Below are 21896 nucleotides of genomic sequence, written 5' to 3'. Positions count from 1 at the left end.
CTTGGAGGTGTCTCTACGGACAACACCGGCTCTTCGGCTTAGAAATTGAGATGAGTACCAACCCCCAGAGTCAGACATGACTGGACTTAACGTCAGGGGAAACCTTTACCTTATAATGATCATATAATGCTGTTTCAAACTGCATTGTATGGCAGCATAGATGGGGCCTCTGTAGAAACACAAAGCTGGGTGCTCCATTTGCTTTCCCGGCAGAGTTAGCAGTATCCTTTTCCATTGCCTTCTCGCTCTCTTAATAATGCATTATTCACAGGTGTAGCATCTTTGCTTACTGCCACTGCCGGAAGAGGAAATTGTAATTATCCACTCATGTTTCGGGACCTGCCAGTGTCAACCTAAGAAGGGGGAAAGAAAGGGAAGAGAGAAAAAAAGAAAAATGACATCACTTTTAAGACTAACCGGGTTTTTGTGTTTTGCATGAGCTTTTGTGGATATGAGACAGTTCAGTGCTACTCTGCTATCCTTATTTGGTGGGATTGGGAGGAGGAAAAAAGGAAACAGGAATTAAACGGAGTTGTAGAATGTAGCTTTAGTCTCACTCTTCCAAGAGACACTCCTGACGTTCCTCCTCTTCTCTCCCATCAGTTGATAGGGGGAAAACTATTTATGCAGCAATTAAAGTGAGAAAAGGAAGTGGAGGAAAGGATGAGGAGGTGACAAAAACGGAAACATTTTAAAAGCAAATGAAAGGGTGCGACGGCCAAGGATTAAGCAAACTGAAGGAACCCATTCACTAACTTTGTCATGGGAGGACTAATTTCCTTGGTAAGTGGTATTAAATTGCATTACATTTACAGTGTAGGGCAGGCAGTCCAGAAATCCTAACAGCCGGTAAACTGGCTGGGATTTCTGGGAGTTGAAGGTCAAAACACCTGGGGACCCACAGGTTGAAAATCATTGCTCTAGATTTTTTTGGAGTTCATTTCCAGAAGATCTAGTCAATATAGTCATGTCTGGAATTCTGGGAACTGAAGTGCAAAACATCTGGAGAACCAAAAATTAAGAACTACTGCAACATAGTAAAAAGTGCCCCCATAACTGATTGTAGCAGAATTTTTTTTTAAAAAAAAGACTTTTTAAAAAACCTCACTGGTTTACATAGAGCAGTGGTTCTCAACCTGTGGGCCTCCTAGTGTTCTGGACTTCAGCTCCCACAGTTCCTAACAGCTGGGATTTCTGGGAGTTGAAGTCCAAAATACCTGGAGGCCCACAGGTTGAGAACCACTGACATAGAGGATCTAACCCTCAGGCTGGATAGCTTGCTGATTCCTAGCTTAGAGTGAGAACTTGTCCATAGTTGGCTGTCCAGCAAACTCTGGTTTGGGCCGATGCTTGCCCGTCTTCCCAGGTAGCCCAACAGATTCACATTAATCTAACTAACCAGATGCTTCACTGGGATTCTTGAAGTTCCTGCCTACTTTGCTGTCTCTTTCTCTTTTGGCCCTGAGAAAGGTTTGAGAGGCAGCCAAGCATCCAGAAGACACCTACTGCCTCATCACACTAGAGTAGTGGTTCTCAACAGGGGGTCCCCAGGTGTTTCGGCCTACAACTTCCAGAAACCCCAGCCAGAAATCCCTTTCAGAATTTAAAGTGGAGTATGAATCCACTTTAAATTCGGTTTCTGCCTCCTGCAGAATTCTGGGGTTTGTAGTTTGGTGAAGCCCAGGACTTATCTGACTGAGCTGTTTAAAACCCCCTCCCTAAAGTGGATTTAAAGTGGATACAAGCTCTAGTGTGATGAGGCTACTGGTCCTGGAGCAGGTCTAATATAGATTTAATGTACCCACAGAATCTATAGCAGTACAATTTGTTTTTGGGGTGGATGAAATTTGCACCTCCTCCGAGGAGACCCCATGTTTCTTTTGAGATCTAAACACGGAGATCATTTTAGCAAACAATTCCCTACAGCTGTTAGGAATGGCGAGAGCTGAAGTCCAAAACACCTGAAGGGCCAAAGTCTGCCCATGAAAAGTGTGGAGGCAACTTGGCAAGGATGTACACCAGGTGTACAGTAGAGTCTCGCTTATCCAACGTTTGCTTATCCAGTGTTCTGTATTATCCAATTCAGTCTGCCTCCCGCCCAGAGCCATAGTTGTTTCTCTAGGCAGCAATTCTATCTTTATTTGTAGTCAATTTTTAGTAGTCAATGTTTTAGTAGTCAGTGTTTTCAATACACTGCGATGTTTCGGTGCTAGATTCATAAATATAGTAATTACTACATTGCTTTTTCTGTTGATTTGTTGTAAAACATGATGTTTTGGTGCTTAATTTGTGAAACCATAACATAATTTGGCATTTAATAAGCTTTTCCTTAACCCCTTCTTATTATCCAACATTTTTGCTTATTCACCATTCTGCTAGCCCATTTATGTTGGATAAGCAAGACTCTACTGCAGCATTTCTCAGCCTGGGGGTCGGGACTCCTGGGGGGTTGTGAGGGGGATGTCAGAGGGGTCGCCAAAGACCATCAGAAAATACATATTTCTGATGGTCTTAGAAACCCTTTCAGTTGTAGGTGAACTATAAATCCCAGCACCTACAACTCTCAAATGTCAAGGTCTGTTTTCCCCAAACTCCACCAGTGTTCACATTTGGGTATATTGTGTATTCGTGCCAAGTTTGGTCCAGATCCATCATTATTTGAGTCTACAGTGCTCTCTAGATGTAGGTGAACTACAACTCCAAAACTCAAGGTCAATACCCACCAAAGCCTTCCAGTATTTTCTGTTGGTCATTTATGTATGTATTTATTTATTTATTTACCTCAACCTCAGAGGAAGGCACAACCTACAAGCTGTCTACAGACTAAGAAAACAAATGCTTTGTTCAGCAAAGGACAAGAGGAATCCTCCCACCTCTGCAGGAGTCTACCGTATACCAGCCAGCTGTGGACAAGTCTACAGAGGGACCACAAAACGCAGCAGCATTGTCCAAACACAAGTCAAAGAACATTAAAGGCACTGCAGATTAACTCAACCAGAGAAATCAGCCATAGCAGAGCACTTGGTGAACCAACCTGGACACAGTATATTATTTGAGAACACAGAAATGCTGGTCCACTCTAACAACTATGTTAGACTACACAGAGAAGCCATTGAAATCCACAAGCATGTGGACAATTCATCAGAAAGGAGGAAACAATGAAAATGAACAAATGAAAAAACTCTAAAATCAGAACAGTAAATAAGGAACAACACTCTGAAAACAGAGGCATTCCAGACATGAATCAATCAGGGACAGCTAATACCTCCCAACAAAGGATTCCCTCAGGAAGGAAGAAGCCAGGCCATGAAGCTTTCAAGGCCATTAATGCTAATCAAGGTGATCAATTGCAACATTCACACTGGCCTCCAACAGACAAGAGTTCTTTCTCCCGCCCTGGACCTTCCACAGATATAGAAACCTTCCTTGCTTAGTTCCCCCCCCCCCCAATATATCTCACAACCTCCGAAGACGCCTGCCACAGATGTGGGCGAATCGTCAGGAGAGCATGCTTCTGGAACATGGCCATACAGCCCGGAAAACTCATAGCAACCCAGTGATTCCGGCCATGAAAGCCTTCAACAACAAAATGATATATATTTTTGATACTGGTAGCCAGATTTTGTTCATTTTCATGGTTTCTTCTTTTTGTTGATATACCTCACAACCTCTGAGGATGCCTACCATAGATGTGGGCAAAATGTCAGGAGAGTATGCTTCTGGAACATGGCCATACAGCCCGAAAAACTCACAACGACACTGTTCTATTGTCGGTAACATTCTGACCCCCAAAAAACGTTCTCTGGATGGGACGCCGAAGAATAGAGTATGATAACCAGGGGAATAGAGTATTATAACCGGGAGGAGGGGGTGGGGGTGGGTGCGCTCTAAAGCGGCGTAGGCCCCGCCCCCTTCTCCTCGCCCCGCCCAAGCCCCGCCCCCTTTCCCGGGCTGATCCGGCGGCGGCGGAGGGCAATGCGAGGTGGCGGCGCGCAGGTGCCGGAGCGGCCCTAGGCGCGCCCCAGCCTTGGCTCAAGGGAAGGAGGCGAGAGAGGGAGGAAGGGGCGCCATGTCGGTGGTGGCCGAGGCCAGCGAGTCGGGGCCCGCCGGGGCTGCTCCCGGAGGAGGCGGAGGAGGCGGCGGCGGGAACCGGGTTTTCTTCCAGAGCCCTCGAGGGAGCGGCGGGCCGTCAAGGGAGGAGGCGGCGGTGGTGTCCCCTTCGTCGGCGGCGCCCCCTCCGCAGCCCCGGCGACACCAGCAGGGCAAAGTGACCGTCAAGTACGACCGCAAGGAGCTGCGGAAGAGGCTGGTGCTGGAGGAGTGGATCGTCGAGCAGCTCGGGCAGCTCTACGGCTGCGAGGTAGGAGCCTCCCGCAGTGGTGTCGGGTTGCAGGACTTCTACGGTGTAGATCAGGCATGGGCCAACTTGGGCCCTCCTTCCGGGGGTTTTGGACTTCGACTCCCACCATTCCTCACAGCCTCAGGCCCCTTCCTTTTCCCCCTCAGCCGCTTAAGCGGCTGAGGGGGAAAAGGAAAGGGCCTGAGGCTGTGAGGAATGGTGGGAGTCGAAGTCCAAAACCCCTGGAGGGAGAGCCCAAGTTGGCCCATGCTTGGTGTAGATGCACCCACAACCTTGCTTTCTGGCTTGGGATTCTGGGAGTTGGAGTCCTTAGTTAGACACCTGTGGGACCACTGGCTTCGCCTCGGCAACATCTTCTGCATTTGCTCCTTCGCCTTCTCTTAATTTGCCTTCGAGGTTCCTTTGATGGAGCTCTCTCTCTCTTTCAAACCTGGCCCTTTGTATCTTGCCTCAGGCCCTCCCCTCGCCTCCAGTGCCTTTTAACATGTTATTAGCATTGCTGTTTCAATCTGTGTCCTTTAATAAATGGTCTTATGATTTATCTTTGTCTTTTTAAATATATTGTACTCCAGTTGGAGCCATGAGGAGATGTGGGTAATAAAAAATAATAATAAATGGTAGGTAAGGTAAAGGTTTCCCCTGACATTAAGTCCAGTCATGTCTGACTCTGGGGGTTGGTGCTCATCTCCATTTCTAAGCCGAAGAGCCGGCGTTGTCCGTAGACACCTCCAAGGTCATGTGGCCAGCATGACTGCATGGAGTGCCGTTACCTTCCCGCCGGAGCGGTACCTATTGATCTACTCACATTTGCATCTTCTCGAACTGCTAGTTTGGCAGGAGCTGGGGCTAACAGCGGGCGCGCATTCCGCTCCCGGGATTTGAACCTGGGACCTTTTGGTCCGCAAGTTCAGCAGCTCAGTGCTTTAACACAGGTGTGTGTTGTCGAAGGCTTTCATGACCGGGATCACTGGGTTGCTGTGAGTTTTCTGGGCTGTATGGCCATTCTCCAGAAGCATCCTCTCCTGACATTTTGCCCACATCTATGGAAGGCATCCTCAGAGGTTGTGAGGTATATTGGAAAACCAAGGCAAGGAAAGTTTATATATCTGTCCTAGGTGTGAGAAAGAACTCTAGTCTATTGGAAGCAAGTGTAAATATTGCAATTAATCACTCTGATTAGCATTGAAAAGCCTTGCAGCTACAAGGACTGGCTGCTTCCTGCCTGGGTGAATCCTTTGTTGGGAGGTGTTAGCTGTCCCTGATTGTTTCATGTTTGGAATTCTCTTGTTTTCTGAATGTTGTTCTTTATTTACTGATTTTAGAGTTTTTTTAAAAATACTGGTAGCCAGATTTTGTTCATTTTCATGGTTTCCTCCTTTCTGTTGAAATTGTCCACATGCTTGTGGATTTCAGTGGCTTCTCTGTGTAGTAAAACCATGAAAAGGAACAAAATCTGGCTACCAGTATTTTTAAAAAACCAACATCTTGACAGTAAATAAAGCTTAAGCGGCTAAGGGGGAAAAGGAAGGGGCCCGAGGCTGTGAGGAATGGTGGGAGTTGAAGTCCAAAACACCTGGAGGGCCCAAGTTTGCCCATGCCTGTCCTAGACTCACAGGGCCAGGAGAGACCCCAAGGACCAGTTAGTGCCAACCCATTCTGCCACAGAGGAACCCATAAACAAGACTTGCAGGGGGCTCTCTGAGTACAATATGAGGCCAGTTCCCTGATGGGGCTCTGCCTCCATACCAATTTAGCTAAAATGGTGAAACCCACATTCTAAGACCCTCTCACATAGTTGCAAATGTTTCCTCTGCTCATAATCGTCCTGGCTTCAAAATCCACAAACATCGCGGAATATTTCATTTCAGGCACCATGTGCTGTGGATCTTGCTCCCAGCTGCACTTTAGCTTGGAGGTTTACATTAAGCATAATGCTACAGTCTGGGGCTAAGCATGGTTTATGAAGTGGACTCTCTCTCGAATAATGCTGTGTAAATGGGGAAGAGCACACATTTGCACACTAACTTGTATTGCTGAATGTTTCTATTAAGAGAGAGGCTTGGCTAGGGATGATGAGATATATTTTTAAATCTTGACTGTTGCCTATCCTAATCTTGTCTTGAGCCAACTTAGTGCCTAGAGAGATCAAAGCCCAAGCAGGAGGTGTGTGTGTGTTCATTCATTTAACATAGCGAGCAGTCTTTTTTTCGAACCAGACTGCTGTTTTATCTGTGGAGAGTTCGGTAAAATGTGTCGAGGCTTGTGCAGGAGCACATTAAATGGGGCTCCGGCTTACGTTCTTACATGCTGGGAATCTTCCTGCTTAGAAAAGCAGTGACTGATGGCTCTGTGCATATGACGGTGAATGAATAGATGCTCGTGCTCTTTATTTAGGGAGCTGAACTATTGAATTTCCATTGTAGTTCTTTGCTTTTGTGCTGATTATTACTGAGTTTAAGGCCAAATTGCCAGTTGATGAATTCATAAATCCAGAATGACTTATTCTTTATTAAATGTTTTGATAAATAATTGCCAACCAGTGTCTCCAAAGCATTCTAGAGCATATTCATTGGAGGGAGGGGGGAAGAATAAAATGGTTTTGAAATAGAAGATGATGGGCTGTCCCCTGGACACAAAACAAGCAAAAAGTTCATCAGGTTATTTATTTATTTATTTATTTACAGTATTTTTATGACTTGCTTTTATGGTTTGATTATTGGTTTCATTGGTTTTTTGTCTTGTTTTTATTGTTCTGTTCGGGCTTGGCCCCATGTAAGCCGCCCCGAGTCCCTTCGGGGAGATGGGGCGGGGTATAAGAATAAAATTATTATTATTATTATTATTATTATTATTATTATTATTATTCCGCCCTTCTCACCCCGAAGGGGACTCAGGGTGGATCACATTGCACACATATAAGGCAAACATTCAATGCCATAACATAGAACAGAGACAGAGACAGATGCAGGCACGGGCTGGCCTTGAACTCACGACCTCTTGGTCAGAGTGATTTGTTGCAGCTGGCTGCTAACCAGCCTGCGCCACATCCCAGGTTAGTGACAGATTTAAGCAAGAGCAGCGAGAAGAACAAATACTTGACTTCTGCAGGTTTTCAGTGCATCCCTTGTGGACTCTGACCTTCTAGTTTTGTTAGAACAAATCAGCCTTCTGGCATCTCAGAGGTAAACATGTTTTATCATAGCATACTTTGTCTTGGAGTAGAGGTCATATTGGATCATATATCTGATGAAGAAGGTTCTAGTCTACAGAGAGGGAGACTTGATTAAGAAGGATTATATATTTTAAAAAATCTTTATAAAATGTCAGAAGACTCATAAGTCTGTCCCCATGAACAAACCAGTTTATTGACACAAATACTTTTTGAAATGGGAGAAACTGCTGTCATCCTTTCTGTCCTGGCAGTTGCTAAATCAGGGATATTTATTTATTTATTTATTTATTTATTTACATCATTTATATTCCGCCCTTATCACCCCGAAGGGGACTCAGGGCGGATCACATTACACATATTAGGCAAACATTCAATGCCTTTTAAACACAGGACAAAGACAAACAAACATAGCTCTGAGCGGGCCTCGAACTTATGACCTCCTGGTCAGTGACTCATTGCTCTCCTGTTGTTTTCTTGCCCTCAAATTATTTTTCAGCATAAAGGGACCTTAAAGTGGGAGTTTCTTCACAAGATTTATTCAAGGGGAGGCTTTCTCTGAGACAGAGGGAATGTGTCTTGCCCAAGGTCATCCAGTGAGTTTTCATGGCTGAGCATAGCCATGATCCAATGTTCAAACCATTACACTATGCTGCTTCTTGTAGTTGACTGCAATCCTCCAGATGTATTTTGATTACCACTCTCCTCATCCCTCAGTCAACTGGGCTAGCTAGAGGTGGGAACTGTAGGTCAAAAATGATCAAGAGAGCTATAGTGGCTACACTCTAAGCTACATAATTTATGGCCAGGGCCCAGTGATATATTTCTATCAATAATAATAATAATAATAATAATAATAATAATAATTCTTTATTTATATCCCACTTTTCTCCCTCACGGGACCCAAAGTGTCTTACAACATATTAAAATCACATGAACAACAATCAAAATACACCAATTATAAATATAAACATCATAAAATATAAATATAAACATCATAAAATTTGAGAAACAACTATAATATACAAGGAAGCTATGATTTACTTTTGCTTTTCTTCCTTCAGCAGTTGCTGACTCAAGTGGTTTCTTCATCCTTTGGATAAGGTTTTTAGGGTGCATAGAGTTTAAAAACAAATTCTGGCAAGGTCCTAATGTAGTATTGGATCCAGCCAATGTCAGGTTGCAGCAAACCACTTCCTGAACAATGAAAGAGCAGTGGCCAATCTGGATCAAGACCACAGTACTTAAAAAAACATATTTTCAACTCTGAACCATTCTCTTCTCCCCAAAAAGTTGATACTAGACTACAAAGGTGTATTTTACTTAAGAAGAGAGGGGCACAGAGGTATGTGGATCAAATAGCAGCTTGAGAGTAGGGACTGATCTTGATCTCAGAAAAGATAGAGAAGTATCCACCAAGCACCATGAACCTGGCCCCAATTTTTCATTCTTCTCTGAACCTGTGACGGCTATGAAGCTTTTTAATACTATAGCTGATGCCGTTAATGCAGCATCTTTATGCATCTTGTCTCTTTATCTCAGGAGTCCCAGTTTTCCTGGAAGTGCTTAACCTCTATCTGAGAGAAGAGCTCATTTACTGGAACTCCATCCCAAATCTCATGCATCTAGAAAATATATGTTAGGGAGAAGTGCTATCCCAATGCTAGCAGGTTTGCCAAGATTTCCTTTCACCTTCAACTTGTCTGTAGTCTTTTCAGCTGAAAGGTAACAAACATTTCTCCTTTTCTTCCCCTTTTTTGGTCAGAGGTGGTCAGCAAAGCTAGAGTTCCCAGCAAGTTCTGTAAAGGTCTTATGAGAAGAATGAAAAGAAAAGGGGAATGTTTATTTTCTACTCCACCCTGAAGGTCCAGTGGGTGAATAAATGAAAACAGTGGGCAGGAATAAATAGATGTTGCTTAAAGGTCATTCCCACTTTGCTTGATTGCTTTTCTGGTATCAATATAATATATGCACCCTGCTTTATACTTAAATATTGTATTTCATCATATAATTGTCGCTACTGCATAATAGTTGCACATCTATTTTCAGGGTGGCAAAATTGGTATATTTGGTATTCTTCACGTAATAGTTACATCCTTAGTTCATTTGAGTGTGACTATTATGTGAAGGGGGCAGGCACACGGGCAAGCAAGCTCACCCACTCGATCGCCTCTCCCCTCGGATCTATGGGGCTTACCTTGCTGAGACAAAACTCTGTAGCTGTGGAGGGGAGAGGTGGTGGGTGGGTGAGCTCATTTGCCTGTTCACCTGTTCCATTTGCATAATAGTCACACCCAAATGAACCAAGGATGCGACTATTATGCAAAGAATCCAAAATATACTGATTTTGCCATCCCAAAGCTCCAAGGGAAGTCTTGTAGCTCCTAGAGAAGGTAGGCATATGGGGGAGTCAAGCTTCACTTCACTTCCACACATGCCTACCCCTTTGCTTCCCTTAGCTGCCAGTCTAGGGACATCCATTATCCATATTTCTTCACTGCAGAATAGTCCCCCCCTTTTTGTAAAAAAGGGGGTGAGACTATTACGCTGTGAAATAAGGTATGTTAGTAATGAGAGCCACTCATAGGGCCCTTCCACACAGCCATATAACCCAGAATATCAAGGCAGATATTCCACAATATCTACTTTGAATTGCATACGAGTCCACACTGCCATATAATCCAGTTCAATGTGGATTTTGTACAGCTGTGTGGAAGGGGCCGTAGTGTTTGAGCATTGGACTAGGACACTGGAGATCAGAGCTGGAATCCCAGATTGATAATGGAAATCCACTGGGTGACCTTGTGCAAGTCATATATTTTCAACCTCAGGAAGACAAAAACAAACCTTTGTATATAGGCTTATATGTAAATGTGTAATATTACAGGAAACTGTAATCTTTCATCAATCCATATTTGTCTTCCTCTGTCCCTCACTACTTTTGCTATGTACTTCGTCTCATCACATGGCATTCAGTTTTCTAGGTCTTCCAATTTCTATACTTCCATTTGAGAGTTCCTTTCCCCGGACAAGCAGTCAACAAGAAAAGAGCATGGCATAGTGGCAAAATATGAGAGAGCAAGCAGGGCAGTAAGGCCAGTCAAATTGTTTTTGTGCCTTTGTTTTCCTGTGCTTCTGGAACTATGATTTGGAAAGTACAATTTGGGTTTTGGGGGACAGATGTATCTTTAGTCTCAAGGAAGTTCCTGCTTTCTGATAAGGAGGAAAGTTTCTTTTAAAGGACAGGGCCAGCTCAAATGTTGCACATGTGCTGAACAGCTCCTGAAACAAAATGTGCCTATTCTTAATATTTAGTGAGCCTGTGACTGGGGACCGGAAAAACAGCAAAAATGGAAAAAGATAGGAAGTCTTCCTCTAATATGTGTAAAGTTTTAACTACTACTTTAAAAAAAACCTCTTGAACATTCAGAAGTACCATCAATCTGCATGCAAGTCAATTTAACTTGTGGCCTTTGATTGCAATTGGGTGCTTGATTTGGCCTGAGACTAAGTCAGAGGGCACAATTCAGGTTGATTGTCCTTTGCTCCAAAACTCTGAGATCAAAACCAGCCTCAGCAATACTTCTGACATAAAGTATTAACAGTAAAGTACACCATTGAGTTTTATTGTACTTTCTCAGCAGTCTGTCAGCCTATAGTAAACAGTGAAACTACACTGAAGATCTGTTGTACAATTGGTCCACAATATTCACAGATTCTACATCCATGGGTTCAACCATGGACAGCTTGAAAATTTCCCCCACCCAACCCCTGTAAAATCCAAAAAGCAGATCTTTACTATTTTATGTAAGAGACACTATTTTAATACACCATTATTTATAATGGGACTTGACCATCTACAGATTTTAGGATCTGAAGGGGGTCCTGGAACCAGACTCCAGCAGATACCAAAGGACCACTGTATATAACCTTTTTCTGATCTACAACCAATATTGAGGTCCCAAACTTCTTTCATCACTAGTCATCATTTAAGGTCAGACAAGAATTGTATTGGTATCCAGCACAATTTTTTAAACAAGTTGTATTATGACTATGCAATATTCTGGTTAGCAAGTTAACTTCCTCAGTTTGTTCTCACTTCATCTTCTAAGTCATCTTCAAAGGCATCCTTGTGTACAGTGCATTGCAATACAATTGGAGTATCCCTCATCTGAATTGCTTGAGACCAGAAGTGTTACATATTTAGGATGATTTTTTTTTGGGGGGGGAGGGATTTTGGCATGCTTGCATATACATAATGAGATATCTTGGAGATGGGACCCAAGTGTAAACACATTCATTTATGTTTCTTATATACCTTTTTATATACATAGCCCAAAAGTATTTTATACACAACATATCTAATGATTTTGTTCATGAAACAAAAATTCTTTATTGAACTATCAGAGAGCAAAAGTATTACTGTCTCAGCCATCCAATTTTGGATTTTGGAATTCTGGATATGGGATACTCGACATGTAGTCTAATCAAGAAGTGTCTAGTTTATATATATTACTGTACTTATGTTGTTCGTATTCAGGAGAGGTTGTATTTTGTGGTCTCAGGCATTCTGAGTCACAGAGATCCCCTGCATGTTCAGAGACAGAATGAAGTGTTCCTACGCTGTCTCCTGCTCCTTTGAACAACTGTAACCCCAGCCAGGGCAGATCATTTACCCTGAGCATCGCCAGTTCACAGAGCCTCTATCTTATAAGGATTCAGCTTCCATTAATTGGCCCTTATCCAGCCATTACAGCATCTAGGCATGGGTCCAGCTTTTACACAGCCCAGCTGGCTCCAGTAACAAGGAGAAGTAATGCTGAGTATCATCAGCATTCTGATGGCACCCAGCTCTCAAACTCCCAATGACTTCATCCAGAGACTTCATGTAAATATTAAGTAGCACAGGCAAGAAAATGGGAAATCCCCCAATACCATTCTCTGAAACTGGCCCTGTAGATAAAAGCAGAAGCACCGCATCAGTGATTCCTACTGCAGTCCCATAGAGCCAAGCTGATAGATTATCATGCACAGTGATATTAAAAACTACTGAGGGAGGGATTGAAGCAATGAATATTAAGTACCTTCCCAAACTACAGATCCTTAGACTGGAACCATTAGAGCCAAATAAATATTCTGATTTTGGAGGTGGATACACCTTGATAGAGCTTACCAATATGAATTGAAAAATGACATTTCCAAACAATGGTTCTTTGTACCCTTTTAGGATCTTTGTCTCGCCTTCTGTCCTTAGTTATTTATGTCCGTTATCACACAGCTTCCAGTTTTTCACCTGCTAAAAGTGCATCAGTATTCTGTGACCAGTGAATGCACTCAGTCCTCATTGACTTGTCTGATGGGGTCAGGGGAGTTCCTTCTTTGCAGATAACAATTGCAATGTGCAGACAATTGAACTTGGATTTTGCTTTCTTTTTTATGTAGCAGGGAGAGCAAGAAGACAAGTTCCAAAAAGTGTGTGCCATGTTGTTTCTTTCCCCTGACAAGGCACGTGTTAGGGCATAATTCACATGGAATCATGTGGAGGGGAATGTAGTATTATTGGACCAATGAAATGGTAAAATAATTTATTTTACTTGAGACAATACCCAACTTTTTTTCTTTTGATGTGCACAAAGTAGATTTGAACAACTGTTAAAGAATGAACACTATTAAACTACAGGATGGAAAAAGATTGGCAGGAAACTGATTAAAGCTCACCAGAGAATTAGTTTAGAAGATAAAGGGTTTGCCAAACCAAATGTCTTTGTCAGCCTGTGGAAGGTATGTGAGAAGGGAGGCTGGCAGTCTAGAGTGTGAATGCAGGCAAGAATCTTGGCCACACTCCAACCAAGCACAGATGGGAGATGAAGGATTTCTTTTTTTTTGGTGCAGACTCATGGATAGAGGCTGTTCCTCTGGATGTCCTGGTCTTTACTTTCACCATTAAAATAGGCTTTCATGCAGTGGTTCCCAATCTTTGTTTTGACCAGGGCCCACTTGCTAGGGCCCACTTTGACCAGGGACTACTTTGACCAACATTAGTACCAAAAGGGTTACAAATCAGTTTTTGGTCAACTTTAGATTTGGTTTGGTTATTTAGGGTGCTGGTTCAGAAAATTGCATTGGATAGATCACATCAGCTTTAGTTTCTGATACAGAACATATGGCATCCAGTAGTCGTCATCTGCTCGCCCACAGAAAACCATATTTAATAATCTAGAGATGATGTGGTCTATCCAATGCAATGATCAGTTCTGCGGAAAGGAGAGGAAATAAAATAAATAAAATAAATAAATAAAGAGAAAAGAAGTTCATGGATTGGATTTTCATTCTTGTGACCCACTGCTCACAGGTTGAGAACCACTGCTTTAATAACTAGCCCTTGAATTGCACCCAGGCTTGAACTGGCAACCTCATAAAATAGAATGTGGGGTGGAGAGGAGTCACATCTTGGGATTGGATCCAAGCTTTAGCTATCCACAGTCCACCAGCAACATGTTTCTGGATTCTTCTTTGAAGGCAGTCTGAACTTTCCTTGAAGGCATTCTAGAGGTGCAGGACTGCCTTGTTTCCATCCATGTTACCTGCCTTGTTTCCATGACCAAACATCAAGTCCCAGGGTCCAATGGGATGCTACCATGTCAGTTAATGTGGAATTATAATGCTATAATTGTATAGTGTGAAAGGGCACCTGATTCAGCATGCATTTATGATAATCCAGCTGTAGAGCTGTGTTTTTATAGAGCTGTGTGACTCCATAGCAACTCAGAGCTTCAGCATCTGTACCAAATGATGTTTCCAGATTGTATTTTAATTTAGATCTGGAAATGTTACTTGTTTTAGCTTTACATTCATTGCCTTGTCCTTTCATCTATTCTCTCTGTTATATAAAATAGCCTGAGACTGTGCTACAAATGATTGAATCAGTTTGAAAACTAATTACGTAAGTGTGCTTTCCTGCAGAGAATGCTGGGAAATGTTGTTCTATGAAAATGTGACAGCTTCTTAACAGATATACTTAGGATTTTCAGAGCTCTATGTATTTGTTGTACATACGGGTTCATCTTTGTTGTAAGTCTTGGATCTTATATCAGAAACCAGAAAGATATAAATTAAACAAATCACTTTCCACTCCAAGAGCTCCTTGTTTAAGAACTGAACATACTGAATGTATGACAACTCCTTTCTGCCCAGGTATTTTCTATGTTATGTGTGAGGTCTGTAGGATGTCATTGTATAGTTTTAGGGAATATATGGTTCTTATTTATACTAATGTTGCATTTTTCTGAATGTCGAATCTCATAGGTATGAGAAATAACTACAGAAGGCATCGACTTATGAGAGGATTAGGAATGCAGCCTCTCCCAGTAAAAAAACTATCAATAAAACACATTTTTTTCACCTGATCAATTTTTCTTACTTTCTAGGAATCTCTAAATCCTCCAGTGTAACTCAGTGATCAACTCCTGTGGGACATTGACCATCAAGTTGCAGTGGAGAATCGAGAGATTCCTAGAGATCTCATCAACCAAATTCACAATAATCAAATCTTCAGAAGCTATTTTCTCTACCAAAGGGTGGGGCCAGCCCTGCTAGATACTGATGTTGTGGCTGGTTTACTTTACTCTTCTCAAAACCCAGCACATGCCACTTGTCCTAGTCAATTGCAGTAGGGCCATAAAATACTTGGACCAATCTGTTATCAAGTGGTCTGCTGGACACCTTAAGAGGCAGTTCCATGACTCCTGAAGGCCTATACTTTAAACAGGCTGACTTTATAGCCAAGTAATATGTAAGAAAGTTTGCAAACAATATGATGTTTCAAACTATAAATGAGATTTCACCCAAACTCTTTCGGGAGTGCATCATATCTGAAAGGCTTTAAAAGCCTTTTTGGCTTTTTATTGTGTGCATTGCTATAAAAATCTTGAAACCTCATGCAAGTCAGATAACTATATTTAGAACATAAATTAATCATTATTTAGGGAACCTTTTAGCTTTCGTTACAGTAATGGATACACTAAAACAGAAGGAAGTGATTTCAGGATGGCTCGTTCCTCCAGAAATAATGTTATCTAATTACAAGAAAAGAAAAAAAATAGCAAATCCACATATTTGTTTAAAACCCCCTCAATGCCTGACTGAAAGAATGAGAAATTGGATCACCATCACCTTCAGCTCTAACCACAATAAAACAGTCTCTGTATTGTTGAAACACAATCATATAAACTTCATAGGTCAACAAGTTTGTTATAGTGATTCAGAATAGAGGTGTTTGAATATATACCTAGTATACTTCATTGTCTTACAATATAAGAGTGAGTAATAGTTCATTTTATAGTTACAAGGAAAAGTTGAAACCATTGTTGATTGAAGAATCATGTTTGAAGAATCATGCTGTTCATCTGAAGGCTTCACATTCAGTAGTCTTCACAAGCAAAAATCAGGACAGTCATCCTGCTCTGTGTTGTAGAAGAACACAGATCTGATGGATCTGTCACTATTGCATAGCTCTCTCACTAGAAATGGGTGATCCTGTTAATTTTTTTCCTTTTTGCATAGTTCTGTTGTTATTATTTATTATGTTTCTTCATACTTTGCTTTCTCTCTACACAAAGGAGACTCAAAGTGGCTCACTTTAAAAGCATTAAATACTATTTGAAAACTACAAATATGCAAACATTAAAACAGATTCCATAAAAACTGCTTAAAAAGGTATTTGAAGCAAAAACTACAGGATCCCCTGACTTGATTTTAACAATCTCCGTCTTCAAAAGCCTGTCTGAATAAAAAAGGTTTTGGCCTGCCACCAGAAGGACAACAGGGAAGGGGCCTTTCTGGCTTTCCTGGGCAGGGAATTCCAGAGTCACTGGGCTGCTACCGAAAAAGAAGGCCTGTTCTCTCATTCCCACCAGCCGACCTTGCAATGGAGGTGGAACCAAAAGAAGGGCATCTCCTGAAGATCTCAGTGCCCGAGCAGGTTCATATAAGGGGATATGGTTAGCCAAAATAGCCTGGACCTGAGCCATCTAAGGCTTTAAAGGCCATAACCAGTACTTTTATTGTGACAGGAAACAGGTTGTCCACTCCCTGTAGCCAGCCCCAGTTAGCAGCCTCTGAACCATCTGAAGTTTCCGAACACTTTTCAAAGGCAGCCCCACATAGAGCGCATTACGGTTATCCAGATGAGATGTAACTAAGGCATGGACCACTTTGGCCAGATCTAGCTTCTCAAGGAATGGACACAGTTGGCATACAAGATTTAATTGTGCAAAGGCCCCCCTGGCCACTGCCAATACCTGGGCCTCCAGGTTCAATTCTGAGTCAAGGAGGACCCCCTAAATTGCAGACCCTTGTCTTCAAGGGGAGTGTAACCCCATCCAGCACAGGCTGGATCCCTATTTCCTGATGTGCCTTCCAACAGATCAGGAGCACCTTTGTCTTTTCTGGATTAAGTTTCAGTTTGTTTGCTATTAACCAGGAACTCTTTTAGAACTGTTTCCTTGGCTTTAGATGGGAAGGAGTAAAAGAGTTGGGTGTCATCTGCATATAGGTGGCACCGTATTCCAAAAACTCTGAATAACTTCTCCCAGCAGTTTCATGTATACGTTAAATAGCATGGGGGACAAAACAGAACCCCGAGGAACTTCATAGGACAATGGCCAGGGGTTCGAACAGAAGTTCCCCAGCACGATCATCTGGGTATGGCCCTTCAGGAAGGACTGGAGCCACTGCAAGACAGTGCCTCCCAGTCTCATCCCAGTGAGATGACCCAGAAGAATACCATGGTCGATGATATTGAAAGCCTTTGAGAGATCCAGGAGAACCAACAGGAAAACTCTTCCCCGTCTAGCTCTCTGCATAGGTCATCCACCAAGGCGACCAAAGCTGTCTCTGTTCCATAGCCAGGCCTGAAACTAGATTGAAATGCATCTTGATAATCTGTTTCATCCAGAAACCCCTGGAGTTGGGAGGCAACTACTGCATTCTCCAAAACCTTGCTCAAAAAGGAAAAGTTGTACACTAGCTGATAGTTATTCATTATGGAGGGGCTCAGGGATGGCTTTTTAAATAAAGGTCTCACAACTGCCTCCTTTAGGTAAGTGTACTTCTGCCTTGTTCCAAGAAGGCATTGGCCACCCCTTTCACCCATTTTGCCAGTCCACCTCTGGCCTGTTTGATCAACTATAAAATATGCTTTAGCCTGTGCTCGTTCAGATTCACTTGGAATTTTCTACCAACATAGCTCTAGTCTCTGTCTTACTTGCTTCATCACTGCCAACTCCTTGGAAAATCAAGGGGCTGGTTTGGCTCTGCTCCATGAGAAAGGAGCACAACCTCAGTACATTGCTGTATTGCGAGAGATGTATAGCTACCACCTAAACTGCATGGTATTTCCTAAATATGCTTCTCTCTTTTGAATCTCCTGAATGTGCTTTTTTCTGCTATATAAAAAACCAAATGTGATATCCATTTCTGTTTTGGCACTGGTTATATTGGAACTGGTTTGAATCTGCATTAAATAGTCAATGTAGTCCCTAGCCAGATGCATGTGACCCAGAGATTTGTTACCAGTTAAGAGTTTCCAATGCTGGGCTAAATGGGTGTCACGACCCAGGCTGCAGAGCACCAATAACCATACACAGAGGCCAGAATCTATCTAATATCTTTATTGAAGGAATATATAAAGTTAATAAAAACAAGTGTAGAAAATAGTTCAGAATTAGACCTTTCAGGAAAGGTCAGAATTAGTCCAAAAAAGCAATGTCCAATAAGAAATATTAAGGTCCAAAGTTGTAATCCAATAACCGAAACACTCACTTTGCCAGGCAAAGTGAGGGGAGATGACAAGGTCCTTTAGTCCATGAAACTTGAGCGAGGCTAGGAAATAACTTGATACTTGAAACAAGGCTTGAACGTGGAACAAGGTAACTAAGAACAAGAACAAGGTCCGTGGAATAACTTGATAAATCCGTGGAACAAGGCAAGGATTGATCCTGGGAAACAAGGCAAAGTCCGTAGATAAACAAGGCTGGGAAGCAAGGCGAAGGCTGGATAGCAAGGCAAGGCTTGAGCAGGAGCGAGGCTTGAATCGGAGCGCGCTGTCCAGACACAACTCGCTCCGAAGGCTGACGAATTGACTCCGCGAAGTTACTACGCGGGTAAAACACCTAAATAGAGTCTAGCTTTCCCGCCGAAGCAGTTCTCTGGGAATCAGAACCGAAAGCTAACTCTGAGACCAGATGTGAGACTCCCCAAAGATTCTCACGAGAAGCAGTCTTAATTGGCCACATTCTTAGCTGCAATCCTCGCACTCCTGCGCGAAGCTGAATCCAAACTTCTCTGTTGTTTACAAAACTCCCGGCGCAAGAATACGGGAGAAGTAGGCTCTGGGCTTGTTTGACATACTTCTGGGAGACAACTTTCTTGCAGGTGCAAGGTTCCCAGATCTGCCTGGGAAAGATCTGGCTGAGAGGAATCCAGTTCAGACTGGGAAGGTAAAAAACCCAAGTTTTCATCTTCATCAGGAATTACAATGTCCTGAGCAGGACTACAAGGCCCATGGGTCATCACACTATCCCCCTCCTCAAGGCCCCTCCCAAACTGGGGCCCTCTCCCCGAGGCGCGAGGTCGTGGTTTGGTGGGATAGGTCTGATGAAAGCGACGGGTTAGATCAGGAGCATGGACTGTGGAGGCGTCTTCCCAAGAGCGTTCCTCAGGGCCAAAACCCACCCAGTCAATGAGATATTGTAGGCGGCGGCGGTGAAAGCGAGAATCCAAAATGTCCTCAACCTCGAACTCCTCCTCCCCATTCATCAAAACAGGAGGGGGGGCCGGTTGGTCTGTATCAGGTCGCACACCATCCGCCGGAAGGAGCAGGGAACGGTGAAACACTGGGTGAATGCGCATTGAACGCGGAAGTTGGAGTTTGAAAGTCACGGGGTTTAATTGCGCCACCACTGGATAGGGACCAATGAAACGGGCATCTAACTTCCGGCAAGGGCGGTGGGAGGGCAGAAAGCGAGTGGACAGGAAAACCCGATCTCCTACCTTGATTTCGGGGCCCGGCTGGCGATGTTTGTCAGCGTGGCGTTTATAGTCCTCCTTGGCTTGATCCAGTTGCTGGAGCAAAAGTTGTTGCACCGCTGTGAGTTCCTGCAGCCAATCCTCTGCTGCGGGAACCTCTGAAGTTTCAATGACAGGGGGGAAGAAACGTGGATGGAAGCCGTAGTTTGCAAAGAACGGCGTTTCTTTTGTAGAAGCTTGAACTCCATTGTTGTAGGCAAACTCAGACAGTGGTAACAGAGAAGCCCAATTGTCCTGTTGATAGTTTACATAACAGCGAAGATACTGCTCCAAAGTGGCATTGGTGCGCTCCGTTTGCCCATCTGTTTGGGGATGATGAGCTGAAGATAAGCGAGAGTCTATGCCCAATAGTTTTTGTAGTGCCTTCCAAAAACGAGAGGTGAATTGAGATCCACGGTCTGTGACTAAACTCTTGGGCAATCCATGTAGTCTGAAAACATGTTGAAGAAATAGATCCGCAGTTTCCTTGGCCGTGGGGAGGCCTTCGCAGGGAATGAAATGGGCTAACTTGGTGAATAGGTCCACCACCACTAAGATCGTGGTGAATCCACAGGAAGGTGGTAGGTCAGTGATGAAATCCGCGGAAATTATTTCCCATGGGCGAGATGGGGTAGGAAGGGGGTGTAAAAGCCCTGAGGGCTTCTCCCTTCGTATCTTGGAGCGCTGGCATACTGGGCAGGTGTTGACATATTTTTCCACATCCTTGCGGATCTTGGGCCACCAAAAATCCCTTAGGATCAAATGCATAGTTTTAAATAGTCCGAAGTGTCCTGCTGGTTTGCAGTCATGACACAGACGAAGCGCTTTTTCCCTGCCCGGTCCGGGTGGGATATAAACATGATTTCTATAGCAGAGCAGCCCATCTTTAAGCGAAAAGGGGAAATGCAGACCTTGGCGAAGTTGGTCCTGCGCCCAGGCATCTGCTTGCTGACTAGCCCTGATTTCTTGAGCACAGATGGGTCCTGGAGTAGGGGAAGTTGAACCAATGGGAATGGATTTGGTGTTCCCCACCGTGAGCGTGGCAAAGTTCTCAGGTTGTAGCAGTTGGGATTCAAAGGTCTCCTTGCGTCCTGCAGCGTATTCCGGTTTACGTGACAGGGCGTCTGCTTGCTTGGTTTGGGCTGGGGTCACATAATGGATCTGGAAGTTGAAACGTTCAAAGAATAAAGCCCAACGTTGCTGCCTCTGATTTAGTTTGCGGGCAGTTCTTAGATGTTCTAGATTACGATGATCAGTGTGGACTTCAATGGGAAATTTGGCCCCTTCTAGCCAATGTCTCCAAGTTTCAAAGGCTGCCTTTATGGCCAGTAGTTCTTTTTCCCAAATGGTGTAATTCCTCTCTGGTGTGGTTAGTTGACGAGAATAAAAGGCACAGGGGTGGAGGTGATCTCCCACCGGTTGTAAGAGTACAGCCCCAATTGCCACATCAGAGGCGTCTGCTTGCACCACAAAAGGGGTTCCAGGATTTGGGTGCTGTAGAATTGGCTGGGAGGTGAATAGTTTCTTTAGTTGCTGGAACCCTTTCTCTGCTTGATCAGTCCAGCGGAAAGGCTGCTTTCCACGGATGCAGCTAGTGATGGGGTCGGACCAGCGGGCAAAATCTGGAATGAACTTGCGGTAGTAGTTCGCGAACCCCAAGAAACGCTGCACCTCTTTCTTGTTAGTTGGCGCCCGCCATTCCAATACTGCTGAAACTTTGGCTGGATCCATGGAAAGCCCCAGAGGCGAGATGCGGTAACCAAGGAAATCTACCTCTTGTAGATCAAAAGCGCATTTTTCCAGCTTGGCATAAAGTCCATGATCCCGCAATCGTTGTAACACCATTTTGACGTGGTTCTCATGTTCTGATTGTGATCTGGAAAACACCAAAAAATCGTCCAGGTAGATTATCAAGAACCTGTCTAGATAGTCCTGAAAAATGTCATTGACAAAATGCTGGAACGTTGCGGGGGCTCCGCATAAACCGAAATTCATAACTCGGGACTCAAATAATCCGAATTTGGTCTGGAAGGCGGTCTTCCACTCGTCCCCTTCCCTGATGCGAACTAAGTTGTAAGCCCCCCGAAGATCCAGCTTGGTGTAAACCTTGGCTCCTCGAAGCCGATCCAGTAGATCCGAGATTAAGGGCAGGGGATAGCTGTTCCGCTTGGTGATATTGTTCAATGCTCTGTAGTCCACCACCAAGCGTAGTTCCCCTGACTTCTTCTTCACAAACATCACTGGGGAGGCGGCTGGGGATTGAGAGGGTCTGATGAATCCCTTGCGAAGGTTTGTCTCTAG

The 21896-nt window shown here is 43.6% G+C and overlaps 1 protein-coding gene across 1 annotated transcript in view; it reads left to right on the top strand.

The window, feature by feature from the left end:
* Positions 1-3928: 3928 nt before the first annotated feature.
* The window catches only part of ppp1r14c (protein phosphatase 1 regulatory inhibitor subunit 14C), a 62546-nt gene continuing 44578 nt past the window's right edge, over positions 3929-21896 (top strand). The window contains exon 1 of the mRNA XM_062977451.1: positions 3929-4360. Coding sequence (XP_062833521.1) covers positions 4070-4360 — 291 coding nt within the window. The 5' untranslated portion in view covers positions 3929-4069. The remainder of the gene's footprint in view (positions 4361-21896) is intronic.

This window comes from Anolis carolinensis, chromosome 1, assembly GCF_035594765.1.
Source record: "Anolis carolinensis isolate JA03-04 chromosome 1, rAnoCar3.1.pri, whole genome shotgun sequence".
NCBI lineage: Eukaryota > Metazoa > Chordata > Lepidosauria > Squamata > Dactyloidae > Anolis > Anolis carolinensis.
This window is presented reverse-complemented; position numbering and strand designations above follow the sequence as displayed.